This window comes from Watersipora subatra, chromosome 3 (assembly GCF_963576615.1).
Source record: "Watersipora subatra chromosome 3, tzWatSuba1.1, whole genome shotgun sequence".
Lineage (NCBI taxonomy): Eukaryota > Metazoa > Bryozoa > Gymnolaemata > Cheilostomatida > Watersiporidae > Watersipora > Watersipora subatra.
Genome location: NC_088710.1, coordinates 31,251,050 through 31,271,500, shown reverse-complemented (window position 1 = coordinate 31,271,500; position 20,451 = coordinate 31,251,050). Strand labels below are relative to the sequence as shown.

At 37.2% G+C, this 20,451-nt stretch overlaps 2 protein-coding genes across 2 annotated transcripts; both read left to right on the top strand.

Moving 5' to 3' along the window:
- The first annotated feature begins 7,964 nt into the window (after window positions 1-7,964).
- On the top strand, window positions 7,965-18,204 carry LOC137390501 (neurofibromin-like). The gene is made up of 9 exons (XM_068076830.1): window positions 7,965-8,024; window positions 8,111-8,235; window positions 9,753-9,859; window positions 10,818-10,958; window positions 12,814-12,967; window positions 15,908-16,103; window positions 16,878-17,012; window positions 17,909-18,109; window positions 18,193-18,204. The coding sequence occupies exons 1-9, from the start codon at window positions 7,965-7,967 to the stop codon at window positions 18,202-18,204; spliced, it is 1,131 nt and encodes a 376-aa protein (XP_067932931.1).
- A 172-nt stretch (window positions 18,205-18,376) lies between these two features.
- On the top strand, window positions 18,377-20,191 carry LOC137390022 (neurofibromin-like). The gene is made up of 2 exons (XM_068076248.1): window positions 18,377-18,490; window positions 19,985-20,191. The coding sequence occupies exons 1-2, from the start codon at window positions 18,377-18,379 to the stop codon at window positions 20,189-20,191; spliced, it is 321 nt and encodes a 106-aa protein (XP_067932349.1).
- Window positions 20,192-20,451: the final 260 nt, after the last annotated feature.

Below are 20,451 nucleotides of genomic sequence, written 5' to 3'. Positions count from 1 at the left end.
TACGACCAGAGAGACTCAAACAAACCATATCAGAATCTGGCCTATCGAGGGTGTGATGTTGCTTGGGATCATAATTAGTGTCAAGCTAGTCTCTTGTCCTCATCTCAGAGTCGCTGTATCACCAATAATCCCAGAAGTTTCCATCACACCCTTATTAACATAATCTTTCATTCTTTGCTTATAGAGGGCATGTACATCTCTGGCTTCCTCTAAAGCTCTGGTTATGGTACGAGACATCATGAGCAGTTTGGTTTTTATTTTACCATCTAACAGCAAAGCGAAAGGCATAAGCCCTATAGCTGTATGTAGTGTGAATTTGTATGCCGTGACAAAGTCCTGCAGAGCATCTTTTAAATGAACACCTTCAAAATTAGCTGTTTCTAGAGTTTTTAAAATAGTACAATTGGCTCTTTTGACTTCACCATTGGTCCGAGGCCACAGAGGGTCGGATAACCACTTCAATGCACATTCATGAAAATAACTCTTGTGTTCACCAAAAACGAACAAAGTACCATTGTCCAACTCTAGCATGTCTGGATATCTGCACAAAGCACAAACTCCTCTCTAGAATTTCACAATTTTTCCAGGTTTAGTGTTAACGGGCTGAGCTACAGAATCAACATTGAGATCTACGTGCAACTTGGTTTTAATAATTCTCCCCATTTGCTTAGCATCAACAAGTGCTTCGACATTCATGCTTTCAACCAGCTTTCGTGACAAGCCAGTGTGCTTGATCCCAAAAATGAATTGGCTCAATAGAATATCATTCAGCATAGTACCAAAGTTACAGTAAGAGGCAGCTTTTTAAATGTGCATCTCAAAGTTAGAAATTGATTAGCCATCATTCCTATTCAGTGTGTGAAACTGAATACACTCCAACTACTGGTTTCTAGGGCTGCCTTGATGATTAAAAATTTTTTTGCATAAATCTGAGAAATCCATGTCTTGAAATACATTAGGAAAAACTAAGTCCTAAAGGGTCTGATGCTGTGTGGCACTAAGTCTCATAAGAAGGATTGGCACTTTCTTACCATGGATGTAGCCTGCTACATTGAAGTAACATTCTAACTTCTTCATGTACAAATCGACTTTTGAATCCACCTCATATGTTGGTGTAGAAAAGTTATCAGCAGCCACAATTGTAAAGTTACATGAGCAAGAACCTTCCAACCGCTTTAAAATTTTGTATGTCACAAAGTCAATTGTATATATTAATGTAAATGATTATCATTCAATCACAAGCTTCTAGGCAGATGCTTTATTCCTTCAGAAGCCAACTGCACATGCCCAATGCCTGAGTAGTCTCAAAACGATAAAATGCCAGATATGTATATAATCTTGATGGAAACACAACAGTTACTGAATTGAGGGTCACTCAATTCAAGTAGGGCAAAGTCATATCTCAAGCAATTATAGACTACCTGTTGTGTCCTAATGAAACTGATTCAATTTTCTGAATGATCAATTGGATTTTGCAAGACTCAATTAGATAATTGTCGAAGAGTATGGTTAAAAATAAGACTTCAGTGCATCCCCCTGCCATACGACATCAATTCGCTCAGGTGTTGGCATCGTAAAGTGAAAATGCTGTATAGAAGGATATAGAAACCTATAGTAATTATCCAATGCAAACACCCTCTGGTAAAACAAATCAAAATTTCATATATGTACTGCACATGTTAACAATTAATAACAAAATAGTATATTAACCTTAGTAACTATAGTTACCCACAGTAACATAGGTATATGTAGTGGTTATGATCTGCAATAAAATTCAACATTACATTGTACAGTACGCACCGTATGGAGCTCTTACATTCGTGACTGGTGTATCACATAAACTTTGAGTTTAACTTAAATGAATCTAGCTTACTGAACACACTTGAAGCTAAGTTTTAGTATGTATCTTACTTAACTAAACTTTAATCTTGTCATCATAATCTTTGTTACCTGTTTCCGGTTTCGTTTTCACTGTAACTTACAAGGAATAATGCTTAACTGAGAGAGAACAAGCATCGTGTCTCTGTCAGGCATTGTGAGAGGGATTTCGGTGAACACCGTATTAGCATCTTCGTTATTCTGACTGATCATTTCGTCATAGTCACACCGACTGATAAATTAGAATTTCGAGAGACACTCTTGTTGATGGAATATGGCAAGAAAAAGGCCGTATGGAAGGGACAGAAAAGCATCCTGTTTCACATCGGAAGGCAGAAAAACCCGTAAAACAAGGAAATCGTAACTCGGGGGGTGCACTGTATAGGCATATCAAATATTATTGTTGAGTTTTTAACGTTGCGATTATCATCCATAACAATAGTTGTAATCTGGATGCCTCTCCTAAAGTATAAGGTAGATTATATACATGTAAGTGGCCAGTTACTATCCTTAGTAACCCAAAAGTGACGGAAGTACATGAGCTAAAACAATGCCAAGAAACTTACACTAAATAAGGCAAATGTCTTAATGAAATAGACGCTGTGGTGGCTCACGACGCAGTATGGTAGTTGGTAGGTTTTTGTAACCATAACAAGGAAGAGTGGTTAGAGACACTTTCTTTTATATATCTAGGACATCTATAAAAATAGCCTGCTCGTCTTGTTGATCATTACCAGCCTGTAATTGTATTCAAAGGGCTATAAGAAAAAGGGTCTTGGTTAAGATTTCCAATGTCTTCCGTCATAGAGTTAGACTCATCCAAGCGGCGGATAGTATATCTGTATGGTGGTAGGGAATACGTAAAAAATGAAAAGTTATTTTTGCTATCATTTCTGCTTTTATTAGTATTACTGCTATGATGATGCTTGCATCTGTTATGTATCTGCAAGTGGATTGCCACAAGTAATGTTTTTCTGTTGATTCTAGTAGCAACAATACGACATAAATAATTATCTGCACTATTTTAACTAGCGAAAAAATAAAATCAAAAATTGGGGATTTTGTGGACGTAGGGTATTGCAGTGAACATAGATATACAATAGTGAAACTAAGGATTGAAAGCTTAAACCGTTACACTCAAATACTTATTAGCATCAAGCCACTGCGCATTATACAATATTGTTCGACATTGCTTTGGAATTATTTCTTGGTCTTTCCGACGTTTTTCCTTCCTAGAAAAACCTCAAACCTTTGTTGAGCTTGCATTTTTAAACTTTTGTTTCTTTTTCTTGGACGAGTTCACTGCCTCCAGTTGATTTGCAGATTTTCAAGGGAATTGTAGGTTCTACAGTTTTTCCAATCCGTCTGTTAGTTGGTCTTGTAGATACCACTTCACTTCTGGAGCTTTGATATTTCATTATGTACACTTAGGTTGGAATCTACACATCTTTTCATCGATCACTGAGGGGTTTTGATAGTGGCTTATAACTCTCCAACTAAGTGGATATAAGACTGCTGTTAGGGTGATGGAGTCTCCAGCACTGCAAGTTTGGCAAACTCATTAGAAATGTATTTCAAACCATTCTTACTGTACGCTGTCACTGATACTGTAGACCTGCACATTTTTTATTCAAAAAAGTGATGTATTATCAGTTTCTTGTCATCTTAAGCCCTTTAAATTGATAAATTTAGAATAATCTTCTATTGTATAATGTTGGTTTTCTGGTTTAAAGATATCGTCTCCAACTTTGAACAAACCTCCACGGGTACTGCGTGGCTACACCAGTCTTTTTTACACTGCTTAGGTGAATCATTGATGCATGTAGCGCGGGCCCTTATTAACTTTATCAGCATCTTTGAGAATGTTCAGTGAACTCTGTTGTTTGCTTATAGCTTCAATGTGTTGAGTACACCTTACTAACAACTGACATTCCTTGGTTTTTTGAAAATCATCCTGTTTTGTATTTCTGGCTCATCTTAAACTAACCCAAGTGGTCTCACTGATTTAGACAGAAATAGACACAGCAGAAAAGGATATTGAAGTTCTTTGTTTATAGCCGTCTATAAATAATGGTATTTGGGAATGGGCGGCAAGAGTTATTTCAATTCATCTCACAACATTTTTCATACAGGAATCCACCATCTGCTCTTTTTTAGGATTCCATTTAATCATATAATTTAGCGCCTTTACGATGTGAGCAAAAGTGTTTAAATACACCTGGTCGCTTTGTGAATAGATTTTTAAAAGTTGCTACCAAAGCCAAATGGTTAGTTTGTGGTTATGTCTGGGTATATAAAGATGTACAGGCCAATTTTGTCATTTCAAAAACATTTGCCTAAATTTTCAGTCTTATGAGTACACCAGCTGAATTTCCAGTGTGCATGGGTAATGTAATAATACAACTGCGGAATCGGCTTATAAAATGATGAAGTTATTGTGTGTTGAATTTAGCGTTTTATAAAATTAGACCAGACTTAAACGTGGTCTCGTCCCATTGTGTTACACGTTTGCACATGGTTCATAGCAGCACGTTAAACATTGAAACATTTTAAACAGAAATTTTTCCGACTTATGCCATACAATTATTAGTACATATTCTCAGATATATCCACATATATTCATTTTGTACTGCAGTGCATTTGGATCAAGGCACAACGAACGGTTGATTGATGCCACTAATTATTTTTATTTGTAATTTGGTTCCTCACCGAATGACCTTATTTTTGCATTTCTTGACCTTTATGTACAGTAGATTTGCATAAGGATATACATTTAACATCAAGGCACAATTTCATGCCTTTCTCTTCGCCTTCTCTCATATTCCGGTATGCCTGATGAGATAACATTGATGGCATTGTTTGGGCTTTTAAATTGGTAGCGTATTTGGTATCAATATTTAACAGTTTTTGGTATTATTGTGAAATTGGATGTACAAATCATCAGTTTTATTTGTCCGAACATTTTGCAAATATATGTCTACTGTCTTTAAATTTTATTTTATGCTGCTTGTGATCTGCAGTAATATTTCGAAAAACAGTTTTGTATTTTTTCTTTGATATTATCAAGAACAAATCATAAAACACAAACATCAATGCTATGGCTCCATTACCTACACCTCTGCTTTTCTAGGAAAACAGTAAGCACTAATTTTTGTTTACATTTGGTTAATCAAAGTTAACAAGATACTTTCCAATAAGTCTCTTAAAAGTCCCTTGAAAATGTGTTGCTTTACAACTGAACAAGAAAATCTATCACCACATTTTGAGAAGTTTAGTATCCAGTTTTAAAATAAAGTTATCATGTAACTGAACTCATCAAATAAGCAAAGCACTAACAACCCGTTTAGAACTATGATGCTTCATTTCCCTCACATATGGAGTGAACTAGCTGGCTTCTGCCAGGGAACATCTATGGTTCAGTGGTCAGGGTGCTGGCTTATGATCAGTAGGCTTATGACTTGCTGGTACATGTCTCTCGAAGCCCATTATTGGAGTTGCTCACATTGTGAGCAACTCCAATAATGGACTCCTGTAACTCCAATAATAAGCACTTCTGTGCCAACTCTCATGAAAAGATGGTCATAATAGATGGTCAACTATCATGAGCAAATAGTCACAATACCAGGAGAAAGATTATTTACGGTGGGAACCCTCTAACAGGCAAAGTTGAAAGAAGAAACTTGCTTCTCCCAATACACCATCGCTTTCTTTCCTATAGATAGCTAAATCTATTTATTGCATTATTGCTTTTAGAGTATAAACCTTGTATTGGAGGGTGGCTGTTAGAAGGTTGACATCACTATTTGAAGATAGGATGCCATTCGTTGGAGCCCTTGTGAAAAGGTTTGCTGATCAGGTAACTGTTCAACATTCTTATCACTCCGTAATCATAGTAGTTCTCTAAAAGGTTTTTTTGTTGCTGTGTGTAACTCCTACTGCACCAAAACGATAATTAGTGTTTTAGTATATATTTATGGCTCTCAAAGATTTTCTACTTGTTTGTCTCTTTAACTTGTCTCTTAACAAGACTTTGCAATCATGTTTTCTTCAGCTGCCAATCAACACCGGGCTTCAGACAGTTGAATCTCTCCAGATACTTGAGCAGAACAAGAAATGTCTGGTGGCCATCAGCAAATACAGGTTCACAGACATTATTACTGCTTTAACAGACGTCTGGAAGAGCGTAGAACAGACAGTAAGGATGCCATTAGTAATTATCACAGGAATAGCAAACATTTTACTTATCGTGGTGGAAACTTTTACGTTTATGAGAAGAACATTCCAGCACCTCTGTAAAATTATTGCCTCCTCCTTACTAACTTTTTTGGAGCTTTTTTTGCTAATTTGGCAGTTGCATCTTTTAGTGCTTCTTATCAGACCACATAATGCAATGCTGCTGATAGTTTCAATTGGTGTATTTTTACCGCAGAAAGAAACAGCTGAGAAGCTACCATCAGGAGAGAACAATTACAGAGTGTCTCTCATCACCATCATGGAGACACTTGAACTCTGTCTCTTCGGGGCGGTATGTCTTGTTCCCTCTGCTTGTATCTTTTGTCCTCAGTCTCAATTGTAATGTATATTTTTTCTGAAGAGAGTGAATATGTCTTTGTCTATATGCGATACTAGTATTTCACACTTTCATGTGTAATTACTTCAAGTATTTGTTGTTGCCGTTCATGCTCTGGAAAGGCTGAAAAAACATACATGTATTATTATAAGATTATATGCATATAGCAGAATTGTAAGTTGTGATATGGTCCTGCATATAATAACTTTAACATACCATGCAAATATTGGAATTGATAAAACTGCGTATGGTTTGACTGTACTGTTACAGATAAGCCTTGTTGGCTAGTTAGTTCTATTGTTTGTATTTCATACAAACACTCCGCCTATCGACTGTGGTAACAGACACTAAATGTATGTTCGAAAAATGTGAAATTTTGTGTAAAAATCTGTAATTATTACAAACCTTAATAACCATTAGCTGTTAAATTTATTACATGAGGTCCAAATAATACAACTGTAGTAGTAGTTCAGGGGCACTAGTGCTATTCCTATTGGTAAAACATGATGCAAGTCTTCATTTTTAGAATGTTAGCGGGTTAGGTGGACAAAGTTAAATGGAGTAGGTTAATGTTAGCAGGTTAGGTGGACAGAGTTAAATGGAGTAGGCTAATGTTAGCAGGTTAGGTGGACAGAGTTAAATGGAGTAGGTTAATGTTAGCAGGTTAGGTGGACAGAGTTAAATGGAGTAGGTTAATGTTAGCAGGTTAGGTGGACAGAGTTAAATGGAGTAGGTTAATGTTAGCAGGTTAGGTGGACAGAGTTAAATGGAGTAGGTTAATGTTAGCAGGTTAGGTGGACAGAGTTAAATGGAGTAGGTTAATGTTAGCAAGTTAGGTGGACAGAGTTAAATGGAGTAGGTTAATGTTAGCAGGTTAGGGGGACAGAGTTAAAATTGCTATGTTTGGTCTGATGCACTTTTAAAGTAAAACTTAGCTCAGTCTTATCCTCCCTTGCCATCCCTGATTGACACTTATCCTCCCTTGCCATCCCTGATTGACACTTATCCTCCCTTGCCATCCCTGATTGACACTTATCCTCCCTTGCCATCCCTGATTGACACTTATCCTCCCTTGCCATCCCTGATTGACACTTATCCTCCCTTGCCATCCCTGATTGACACTTATCCTCCCTTGCCATCCCTGATTGACACTTATCCTCCCTTGCCATCCCTGATTGACACTTATCCTCCCTTGCCATCCCTGATTGACACTTTAAGCTCACAGAAGCATTAAAAAGGCTATACAAAGAACTATAACACCCAATTGCAATATATCTAATCATGCAATGCAGTACATGGCATGAAAGGTTCATATTAGCGTGTGTCAAAGCGAAGATTGTCTTTGTAGATTGGTTTATTTGGGGAACATTCATGAAATTTGCATTAATGTAATTTGCTCTGCCTCCTTGCACGACACACCGATTTTCTTGAGTATAATGAGTAGTGGGTAGCCACTACCTTTATCCAAAATCCCCTATTAATACACATTTACCGGTCATTACGCTTGTAGCCGGCGATGCTGAGACAAGAGAATGATGCTCATGTGGTCAACACTTTGCTGCCTCAAGTGTTACAGGTACATTCCTAATCTGTCTTGTCGTATCATCACTTTTCGCGGAGCTTTTTATTTCTGACTGATGGCTGAACATGATTCTCTTGTAGCTGTTGAATGCACCCTGGGACGCCTCTGTACAGTTATGTAAGGAAGTGAAGGGGCAGGCTGAAAGGGTTCTCTACGCGTTAAGTCATTCCCATTTTAACGCTATATTTTCCAGGGTCTCTCGTCGGTAAGTCTAGTCAGTGTTAACACTGTTAGTAGTCGCAGCAAAATAACATACAGTCAAACATGGATAACTCGCCCACGGATAGCTCGAACACATGGTTAGCTCGAACGGTTTCTTTGGTCCATTCTCCCGTAATGATAAATTGCTATAGATAACTCGAAGTCAACACTGTTAACTCAAACTGTTTTTTGCCCAACGACTACCGAAACGGTTGTTATCGCTTTAGAAAATCACTTTATTTCAAGCCATAGAGGTAAACCTCAACTTTTCGTAATTCATAAGCGTCGTTATTACCACCATCGGCAAAATATTTTTGTCAACGACTTTTCTAAAGGTTTGGTGAAATTTGATTTATACCAAACATCCGCTTAGCGATCGCCCTTCGGAAGCAAGGTAAAGTGAGGTAATCTTTGCATAAACTTCAAGAAAAATCGGCAAAATTGATCGTGGGTAAAACGCTCAAAAGAAAAAGATGTCTTTTCTTTTGAGCATTTCAACAACGATCAAGTTTTGCCAATGTCAATCTAAAAAACGTCCTGGCAATAACATCACCTCAAACAACAAACCAATCTCAAGTGATAGAAAATTCTCTATACTTTTTGATAAAAACGTTTTAAACTTTACATTAAAAGCATTTAATTTGAAACAAACCATTTGTGCTTTTGATTTATATTATAGTTTGTATATGTACATGTATCTACTAATAAATAAGTAAATACATGGACTTGTGACAGTGCTCTGATAACTTGAACGCTCTGAAAATTCGAACACTCTCGCTCGGTCCCGTGAAGTTCGAGTTATCCATGTTTGACTGTATTTAATTTGTTTCAATCTTTGGACTCAGCTGATCTTTTAAAGTTTTCATTTTGATTTTGCTTTTAGTCAGTACGGATTTTCATTTGTTTACCTACCAGTGTACTTGACCGCTGTGTGGGCAATCCCTCAAAGATTGAGTCTGATCTGTGCAAGCAGTGGGTGGGTGTATGTGTTTTAAGAACATTGTCTCACAAACAATGGCTCTGTAATAGTGGCTGGACATGTTTGAGTTCAGTGACAAGGTACCCTCGATGACTGGAGGACATGCCAGTTGCAGAAAGCAATTCAAGGTTGAATGTCATTCCTGTCACCAACAGTTATTTTGATAATTGAAGCCCAAGCTGTTGTTTGTAGGTCAGCCGCTCTAGATTACTAGGTCACGGCTGCTCTTTTGAATGCTATTGAATTGAATTTCATTTTTTCTTGAAGTAAAGCAATTGGGAAACAATGCACCATAAAAATCATTGATAAGGCTCCATGTGCGCAATAGCTTGGCTGATGGAGGTGCTGAGCCTAGTTGGCAGGTGGTGAGTAAGGTATGACTCACATAGATAACAAATCTCTGCAAATTGAAAGAAAAAGATAAAAGACAGCCCAACAACACACAGACTACTTCAGCTAGTACTGGCTAATAGAATTATGTTACATGGTTAGGTTCCTCAATCAGTCATGCATAACTACAGTATGTAGTTATGGTTTTTCAGAATACAAACAATACAAAATGGGAATGAGGACAACCCTGACACTTCTGATATTAATCTCCTGCAGCATTTAGACATTGACCTCTCCAGGCTCATCGCTGTCATGACGGGTAAGCGATATGGTTGACTCACAGTATGTGAAACCGTAATCTGATGCTCCCTAATAGGAAGCATCAATATATTGATTATTAGCTCATGCAAACTGTAGTAAGATTTTTTCTATGTCCACAGCAGGTGCTTACATTCACTGACAAGTTCTGTGGTCATCTAAATGCATTGCTAGGATTTAGATATTGCAAAACAGCTGCACTAGCTATGCTAGTGTTGTTCGAGCTCATTTCACATGGCAGTGCTGCTTTTCAATTTGTTTGGTTTGACTACTCAAATGCTGCCTCTCCTGTCAGTCTTCAGTTAAAACACGGTGACCAATACCGTTAGACCTCATTGGCTTGTTAGTTCCATTACTTGCATTTTACACAAACTCTACTCCTATTGGCTGGGTTGACAGACACCATAGTAATATCTGAAAATATTAATTCACCACCCCAATAAGGATAGCTGTCAATAGCCTTGAAGGTTATTAGTGTTAAATTTTGTCATGAATCAGAAAGACTATTTAAACTGTTGCCACACCACATGTATTTACACGCGAATGCTGTTGCCACACCACATGTATTTACACGCGATTGTACTCAGTTATAGACCAAGTTACAGTATACACTCTTAAAATGTAAATATTCGGATCTGAAAACTTTTACCTTGTAGGCCTGCCTTTTATGTTATATATTATATGAACCGTGAAATACATTTAAATATCCTAATCTGTTCCAGGATCTTCCCAAACCCACTCCTTGGGCTATTCAAATAGGAAACAAACTTAACTTTTTTAATTGAATGACTTTACAATAACTATTGTTGTCGATAGTTATCGATACAGATTGGTTACAGATAGCTATTGATACAGATAGTTATTGGTAAACAGATTTAGTCGATAGCTGTAAGCTATCAACTGTATCTGTTCACTAGTCGTAACATAGCTTACTGCTATTATCTATGTCTGTTCACCAGTCATCACTCAGCAGAGGAATATGAAGAAGGTTCTGTACCTCTCACTCGCCATCAATTTAGAGAAGGTCATATGGACTTGGATGGAGAAACATCACGACGAATTTGCAGGCCTTGTTTTCAAGCCAAATGATGCATTGGCAGGTGAGTAGGGAGAGCCGTGCTTTGAGATCATTCACTTATTTGAATTTCATTTAGGAGCTAGTACAGTGTTTAGTCACTGCACCATGAGGGAGCTAGTATAGTGTTTAGTCCCTGCACCATTAGGGAGCTAGTACAGTGTTTAGTCACTGCACCATTAGGGAGCTAGTACAGTGTTTAGTCACTGCACCATGAGGGAGCTAGTACAGTGTTTAGTCCCTGCACCATTAGGGAGCTAGTACAGTGTTTAGTTACTGCACCATTAGGGAGCTAGTACAGTGTTTAGTCACTGCACCATTAGGAAGCTAGTACAGTGTTTAGTCACTGCACCATTAGGGAGCTAGTACAGTGTTTAGTCACTGCACCATTGGGGAGCTAGTACAGTGTTTAGTCACTGCACCATTAGGGAGCTAGTACAGTGTTTAGTCACTGCATCATTGGGGAGCTAGTACAGTGTTTAGTAACTACACCATTGGGGAGTGAATCATGTAAATTGGCTCACAAAGAAGTTTTATTTGAGTTCTTCTCATCAATAACGTGTATCCAGCTCGTGCCTGTTGCTAGCTGGAGTATTTATGCAACATAAGCTGGAAAAATCCAGTCCAACAACAAATAATCATCATACATGATAATATAATGTATAATATTATGTATGTAATACCTAATAAAAACATGTAATAATAGTTTGTGTTAGCACCCTGAGTTTAAAAATAGTTAAATAAACCTATTACACATTTATTACTCTGACTTACAAACTGTTTCTGACTGTTTATGCGTTGATGACGCCCTTGCGACGCATTTCCGTGAACATGCTTGTAATTTGTGAACACTGTTGTTTATTCAACTGGCCTACCATATACAAGTCAGATACAGTCGCGCCTCAACATATGAGTATAATGCGTTCTGAGACTGAGCTCATATGTCAAGGTTTTCGTATTTCGAAGCACTACTTCCTATATAAATTAACTAAATACAAACTAATCCATTCTCATATTATGAAACAAAACCACCTAAAAACTTGATGTTACAAAAGAAAAAAGAGTTTTAATTATTGTAATTCACCACCTACGCGCAAAAGTAACGAAGACCTGTTTAGTGGTTATGATCCGCAATAAAATGTAACATTACGTTGCAGAGTACTGTATGGAGTTGCTACTTTCGAAACAGACTTAGTGGCTAACGGCGATGTGAGAGACTTGACAGCAACGCTTTCGGCACACTAGAATTTTGTTACAGAACTCAAACTTTTAATTGAACTCAAATGAATTTAGCTTACTAAACACGGGCTTCAAGCTTTGTCTTAATCTTTTACTACAATTAACTCTAATTTTGTCCTCGCTTTAATTTTTTGATTATCTTTTTTTGGCTTCGCGCTTTTCGCCTCGCTTTCACTATAATATTTAGCCAACCTTTTTCAAACTTTTTTAAAACTGGTTCGCCGAGAACGAACGAGCGATGCTGTTCTTGAAAACTGGCTCTCTCGTGTACTTGGTCATTCAGTGGTTATCGAGGACCAGCTCGTATGCTCGTATCCCAAAGTTTTCTCACAGCTCAAGGCATAAATATGTATGTATCTCGGTTTTTTCATATGTCGGGTTTTTCATATATTGAGGTACGACTCTACTAGATGATTCACATGTGATTGCCATCGCAGTCGTATCGCAGCATGACCTTCGTAGAATCTAAACTATATTTACAAATCTCCCACTGATGGCTGCTGCCATTTCTGCTGTGTTGAGTGCATGATGCTGATATTTGCTGCTATTCTATACAGGTTTAGTAAATACCATGTATTGTTCATGCATCACGTGAGACGTGACGCACTGTTGTACACTGTATGTACTTGTGCTTCATGCAGATCTGTGTGATCGACTATTCGAGATGTTCAGCTCATTCGCTGATGGCAGTCAGAGAAAGAAGTCTGCTGTCTGGCCTTTGCTCATAATGCTCCTTGTCATAACGCCCAAGTTCCTTGAGGAGATCACGAGCAGTGATACGGGTGCTCCTTGCAGGTACCTACCTTCCTTGTTGTGGGTGTATGACAGATTGTGGGTACATGTCACAATGGTGGGTATGTGACCCAGGTGTGGGTTTGGGACGCAGTTGTGGGTATATGACACAGTTGTGGGTATATTACACAGTTGCGGGTATATGACACAGTTGTGGGTATATTACACAGTTGCAGGTATATTACACAGTTGCGGGTATATTACACAGTTGCAGGTATATTACACAGTTGCAGGTATATTACACAGTTGCGGGTATATAACACAGTTGCAGGTATATTACACAGTTGCAGGTATATTACACAGTTGCAGGTATATAACACAGTTGCAGGTATATTACACAGTTGCAGGTATATTACACAGTTGCAGGTATATAACACAGTTGCAGGTATATTACACAGTTGCAGGTATATGACACAGTTGTGGGTATATTACACAGTTGCGGGTATATGACACAGTTGTGGGTATATTACACAGTTGCAGGTATATTACACAGTTGCGGGTATATTACACAGTTGCAGGTATATTACACAGTTGCGGGTATATTACACAGTTGCGGGTATATTACACAGTTGCGGGTATATTACACAGTTGCAGGTATATTACACAGTTGCAGGTATATTACACAGTTGCAGGTATATTACACAGTTGCAGGTATATTACACAGTTGCAGGTATATAACACAGTTGCAGGTATATTACACAGTTGCAGGTATATTACACAGTTGCAGGTATATTACACAGCTGTGGCTATATGGCTAAGAATATACCCAAAGATATATTACTCCAATTGTTAAACATTTAATTCGAAGTTATTACTCTCGGCTTCTACTTTTACTTAAGGAAAACATGTTATTTTAGTTTTGTACTAAAAACAGTTCTTTTTATGGAAGCTCACTTTTGGTTGGAAAACTATTAATTAAATGTAGACTTTGAACTAAAGGTTCGTTATAACCCACAGTTTTGACTCCTGTCAGGCCTTTGTATTGGTGTAAATACACTTTCAGCGTAGAAACCTACATAACAATCTGTGGAGATATACAACTTTTATATCACCTGCTAGAAAAGTTCAAACTAAACATACTGATATCATAATATATGAGCTAGATATATATATACTTATATATATACATACATGTATATATATGTACCTATATCTACTACCGTAGTTTACTGTTGATGATAGTAATACATGTACATATATCTAGTATCTCCATCTACCAAACTGACCAATAATATAGGTTGTATATTTTTATTACTCACGTTTAAATGTCTAATTAAGTCTGATACTGGCAGATTACTTTTATCCATACCTGAGCAGCGTAGCTCATAACCTCTGCGAACAACTTTTTTCTAGAATGTAAACAATACGTTTCAAGATTCCAATTTTTTATGATTAAAATCAGTATAATCAATCACTGAATAGGGGGACAGAATAACAACTATTTATTAGTATTAAATTTTTTATGTTTTCTCTTTCTCAGATATCAACAAATAATATTATTCATACTTTGTGTATACCTTTTGTAATAAAAAAACCTATGTTGACACGAGAGATCTAAGTTAGTGTGTGGATTGAGTCAGCTATTAGTGAAGATCAGTAGACTGTGTCTGGCTCCTGTATTTTGACACAGGGCAGACAGCAGACATTTGGGCAGACAGCCTTCTTGTATTTCTTTCTTATTCGTTTGTGTTAAATAACCAATTACTTATCATTAGCTCCCTGTGCAGGAGACACTCTTCTGCAGATAGATATACTTATCTGTTGATAAGGTGAGCAACTTAGCCAGCCCTCTTCGCCCTCATGCCCTCCTTGCCCACATGCCCTCCTCGCTGGTTTACTGTGACCCATTAGCGCAATTCTGACATAGTTACTGCCTCACTAGTTCTCCTCACATTGTCACCTCTTTGTTTGGAGTGAATCTTTTGCTTTTGTTGGTTTACTGTAGCTCAAGTGTAACTTTTACACATGCTCATTGTATATCTGCTTTCTTCTTATAGACCTCATTGCTAGACTGTAGACCTCATTGCTAGACTATGCAGTCATCACTTGTACTTCTACCTCAGCCCATGTGATTCAGTAATGTAAAATTACTTATATAGTTGTATGTGAAACTGTTTTGGACTGTATAAGCCATGATTTGTATTTTTGCTGAAGACCTATTGGCATGTGTACAGTCTTATATTTGGTTTAAGACTGCGTGATACAGTAACCATGAATTGTGTTATTATCTGAGATTTGGATTATGATAAATTTCATGGATTGTCGTTTTACTTGAGGTTGAGTTGACTGTATGAGTTTGTTTCAGTTATTTTTCAATAAGATAATGCACGGGGAATAATAAAAATGGTGAAATTGAAACTTTATTTTTATATAAATTATATTATAATTAGTGTTAGTATTATATAGAGTGTAGGGGTAAATGTACTATCACTTGCTAGTATTAATTGAACTAATAGTTAACAGAGTTACTAATATGAAGTTTTCTATAGTTATTGGAAAAATATAACATATGTTTTTCATCTGATTGCCCAGACCTTGCTTCCTCTTCATTGACTTATTAAATGTCTGTTTACCACATGGAGTTATCATACTTCATTAACCTATTAAATGTCTATTTGCCACACGGAGTTATCATCCTTCATTGACCTATTAAATGTCTATTTACCACAGAGTTGTCATCCCTCAGTGACCTATTAAATGTCTATTTACCACACAGAGTTATCATCCTTCATTGACCTATTAAATGTCTATATACCACACAGAATTATCATCCTTTATTGACCTATTAAATGTCTATTTATCACACAGAGTTATTATTCTTGGTGACTGATCTAAGCCCAAAAGCTTACGTGAAGATAATCAGTGTAATAATTTCACTGAGAACTAGATGTTTATTTAGTAAGCAAATAGCAGCACTAAACAGATGTCTGTTATATTTAACAGCACCCAGCATCTAAAGAAAAAACAATTTGTTGATGAGTTGAGAAAAGCGGTCAATCCTCAGAATAACAAGCTTGCGCTTATAGAAGGCGCTGTGACCGCTTGTGTGCGAATGTGCAAAGCATTCACTTTTGTCAAGTCTACAGAGAACAGCAGTGTTTTGCTCACATTAGTCAAGAGTGTTGTACTTGACCTCAAGGTAGGCCAAACCTTTTCTGTATCTTAAAGTAAACACCTAGCTAACCTTAGAATTAGTAAAATTTACAAAGTATCTGCTCACAAGCTTCAATTGAAATGGTGCGAAAATTAAAATTTCTCATCTCAGAGTTGCTGAGATTTGAGCAGAACTATTGAGAAATTTGAGCCCTTGCTCCTCTCAAAAATACATTTGTGTTTGCTTATGGTTCTACATTTGCACATAGAATAACATATTAGTTTAATGCATATGCAGTCGAACTCTATACATGATACTTTCAGGCCAGCTATAGTATATCTGTTGGTTTCAATTAGTAAAGACACTATTGACTTAATACAACTGCTAATGAAAAGATGACCAGTTTTAACTAGGAGACTTTCAGATACTAACTTTACAGACCAGGTTTAATTACCAGTGACTGTCATCTGTTGGTCCATGAAGGATCTTTCACGTGAACTTTACTTTTCAACTGTAGAAAACACTGAGACTGGCTCTGCACTCCAGAAACCTTCTATTCTAGTGGCATAATAAAAGCTAGTAAAGTGTTGAAACAAGTGTATTGGGATGTAGAGCGCCTATTTTAAAATATTAAAATACTGTATAAAGTGACATGATAAAAATGAAAACTTTTAGATTGAAAAGTGTCTTTACTTATTGAATTACCCAAGTATGTATCACGATGTTGCCTAATATTAAACTAAAAAATCTTTACATACAAGTTTGATCGGAATTACTGATGTCAGCATATGCTGTAGTTCTTATTTACTGATTTGACAGGCCGTTTTGTTTAACCCGAATAAGCCGTTCAAGACGAGCACACCCAAGGAAGACATAGAGCTGATGATAGACTGCTTTGTCTCCTTCTACCGCACGACACCTCACTGTAATGATGTCCTGCAGGTAGTCTTAAGTGTAAGATGTAATCCTCTTCTTCTTCTAGACGTGATTCTTTACTTCCGCTCTCTCACTTGCTGTTGTCTTCTCTTTCCGTGATGTTGGGATTGCTTTCTTTATGGTATTGTAGCTTACTTTTCTACTAATATTTACTTTGGTGCCGGAATTTATTTACATGTTGTTTTGATTTGGGTGTTGTCTGCTTTGAATTATGGGGAAAAAGTTTAGATTGTTACTTCTTCCTACATTAAATGTATAGATGCTCTAATTTGATAAAGAGGCCATTATTTACTGGAATGCGCTGGTTTTTCTCATGACAATTTCCCATACATACAACGAGTATTTAATTGTCACAAATTCCTTACAAAATATTTGGTATACATAGCATTGAATAGCCTTGGCTAACTTATAATGTATGTCATACACATAGCATTGAATAATCAGGACTCACTTCTGGCAGGTGTCATAGTCATACCATTGAATAGTCATGACTCACTTTTGACAGGTATTGTACACATAGTATACAGATGTGAATAACCATGACTAGCTTCTGAGAGGTGTCTTACCATTAGCGTTGAGTAGCCATGACTCACCTTGACAGGTGTCGTACGCATAACATTGAACACCATGACTCACTTCCAAAAGTGTCATACGCATAGCATTGAATGCCCATGACTTACTTCTGACAAGTGTCATACGCATGTCAGTGATTAGACATGACTCACTTTTGACACGTGTCATACACATAGCATCGAATAGCTATGGGTTTTTCATTGATTTGTATGTAGAAATATGCATCATGATGTGATTCTTATTCATTTTGTGATAACCATGGATTGTAAGATAAGATCTAGGAAACGCTGAGTGAAATATCATTAGAATGCGTCCATTCATTGATAAACTGTTGTTTTCAGATCTGTTTAAACCCATCGGCTCCGACTCAGTACCACTTTATGCTAGTTCGTGGACTTCTCATCATCATTAAACAGAAAAAGATTACATGGTGGCCCAAAATAGGAGTTGTCTACAGCAAAGGAGAAGAGCTAAGGAAGATGTTTAGTGACACCATGCAGTCAGTAATGCTGATGATCCCTAATCGTGTCCCACCTCCTCAGGTATTTGTCTGCTCTGAAGTGTCTCGTTACAGATGTAAACCCTATAATATATCCTGTAACTTTAGAGGTATTTCACTTCACAGTTACAGCACTGAAGTATTTGCCGACATTTTGTATCATGTGTTGAAGTAGGTCTAAGATGACTATAGTATTTTTATGTATCAAGTCAAAGAGAGAGTTTTTTGTAATGGTGTGTATATATGATGTCATGAAGATCTAATCTTTAAATATTTGCTGCTGTACTTGTATATAACGCAGGCTGCTCTCATGCAAAAAGTTGGACTGAAACTCAAAGAGAAAGCGGAGGATATGATCAGTCCAAAACAGCTGCTCTGTGAAATGGTCAAACTCATCAATGCTGACCCTCGTCTCATGCTAAGTGTATGCTGGCTATTGTTCCTCTCTAGGAATATCTTATTTCTCTAGAGATAGTATATCAATAGTGCTTACACTTCTAGCCATAGAGCTAAACATTGTATGTCAAGGCTGCATAGTTTGTAAGTCATAGAACTACTCAGATGTGTCAAAGGTGCATAGTTTATAAGTCATAGAGCTACTCACTGTTTTATGGCATCAAGATTATCTGAAGATTCTACAGGCCTGTAACTACAGTCATACTTCGACTTACGAGCTTAATGCGTTCCGAGACTGAGCTCGTATGTTAATTTACTCGCATGTTGGTGCAATTTATTTATATATAGAACCATTAAATATATATTGATTGGTTTCCATACTCTAAAAATGTAAATAAAACACTCAAAACAAAATATTTTAACAGAAAAAACATGTTGGTTATTGTCCTAATTTACCAAATGCTTTCAAAAAGCAACAATTAAAAAATAATGCAAGGAAATGTGATTAATTAAAATGTAAAATTAAATACATACAATAGCAGCTAACGCTAGCATTTGCTAGAGAGGGAGATATAAGTTATCCTTCATTACAACAGTTGACTTTGATAAATTTGGATTTTATCAATGTCTTAAAAAACAAACGTAGAAGCAAACCTAAAAGCAAACTTTCATTTTTAACTTAACGTATTTAAAATTTCTTCGGCGTTCGTAGTTTGAAGTTTCTCGCTGGTTAGCAAATTTTTCTTTCTTTTGCTTTCACGACTAGCCGGTCGTTTTAAGATAATCCTATCTAAAGACGTTTGCCTTTGTCGCCCTTTCAACATGTTGCAATTAGGAGAACGCCGGTGTCGTCACAAAAGGTTAATGCATGACCACTAGCCAATTCGTCCGAATGTCTATTTTTATAGTTTTGCTAGATAGCCTTTACATATAGCATCGTTTTAGTTACGCTGTCACCGGCCAATTGTTTATCCAATGCCTGAGCAGTCTCTCCATCAGCGGTCGTGAAGATCGCTGCACCGTTTAGAAACTATGGCCAGTCCTTTTGCGAACTAAACGCCCTGAATATAGTCCTTCTGTTTGATAATTGTGGATGTATCTCTGTCATATTGATAAGCTAGTTCAATCACGCATACACATTTTGCATATTTTTCAATAATTTTCCGTTTAATATCAACTGTTATCATTCGCTTTTTCTTTGCATTATCTTTCATTTTACTAGCAAACTTTCGGTCAACGCAGAGTACTTTTAATTCACATAATTCTGCACTGAAAATCGCACAAAAAACACGGTACAAAAGTATAACCTGAGTAGTTGAAAAATACAGAGTGATGCTGTTCTCATAAAACACCTCCGGCATACTTGGCAACTGACTCACGTGCTCGTATCTCAAACATGGCTCGTATGTTAGTGCTGAAACTTGCTTAAAAGCTGGCTCGTATCTCAAGTTTCTCGTACGTTGGAGCACTCGTAAGTTGAAGTATTACTGTACATAGTTTCTCTATTTAATCTTTCTGACAGAGTTCTCCCAACAGCACCAGTGAGGAGCGACACAAGGCCTCTTCTGATCTCATTAACCACTTGGTTACGCTTGTCACAACCATGCTTGACTTGTCGAGTGAGGCTATGGAGGCCCTCCTTCGTCTCCACCATCCACCTGTCATAGAAATATGGAACAAGGATGATTCAAAAGACGCGACTATTAAAGCGTTCTGGGATATCAAGTAAGGCTCCCTTTATTTGGTGTGCTGATAGTGTGCTCATTGTGTGCTTATCGTGTGCTGACGGAGTATTAATAGGGTGGTAGGGGTGTGTTAATGGTGTGGTAAGGGTGTATTAATGGTGCACTGGTGGCAATCTGATATGTTGTGGTGCCGCGCTTATTATGTATTAAAGGTTGCATGAAATGCAACAAATAATATTCTTAAACCTGTTCAGTGGTGTTAAAAGATGAATACAATGTGGATGAGGCATGATTTGGTGTAGAT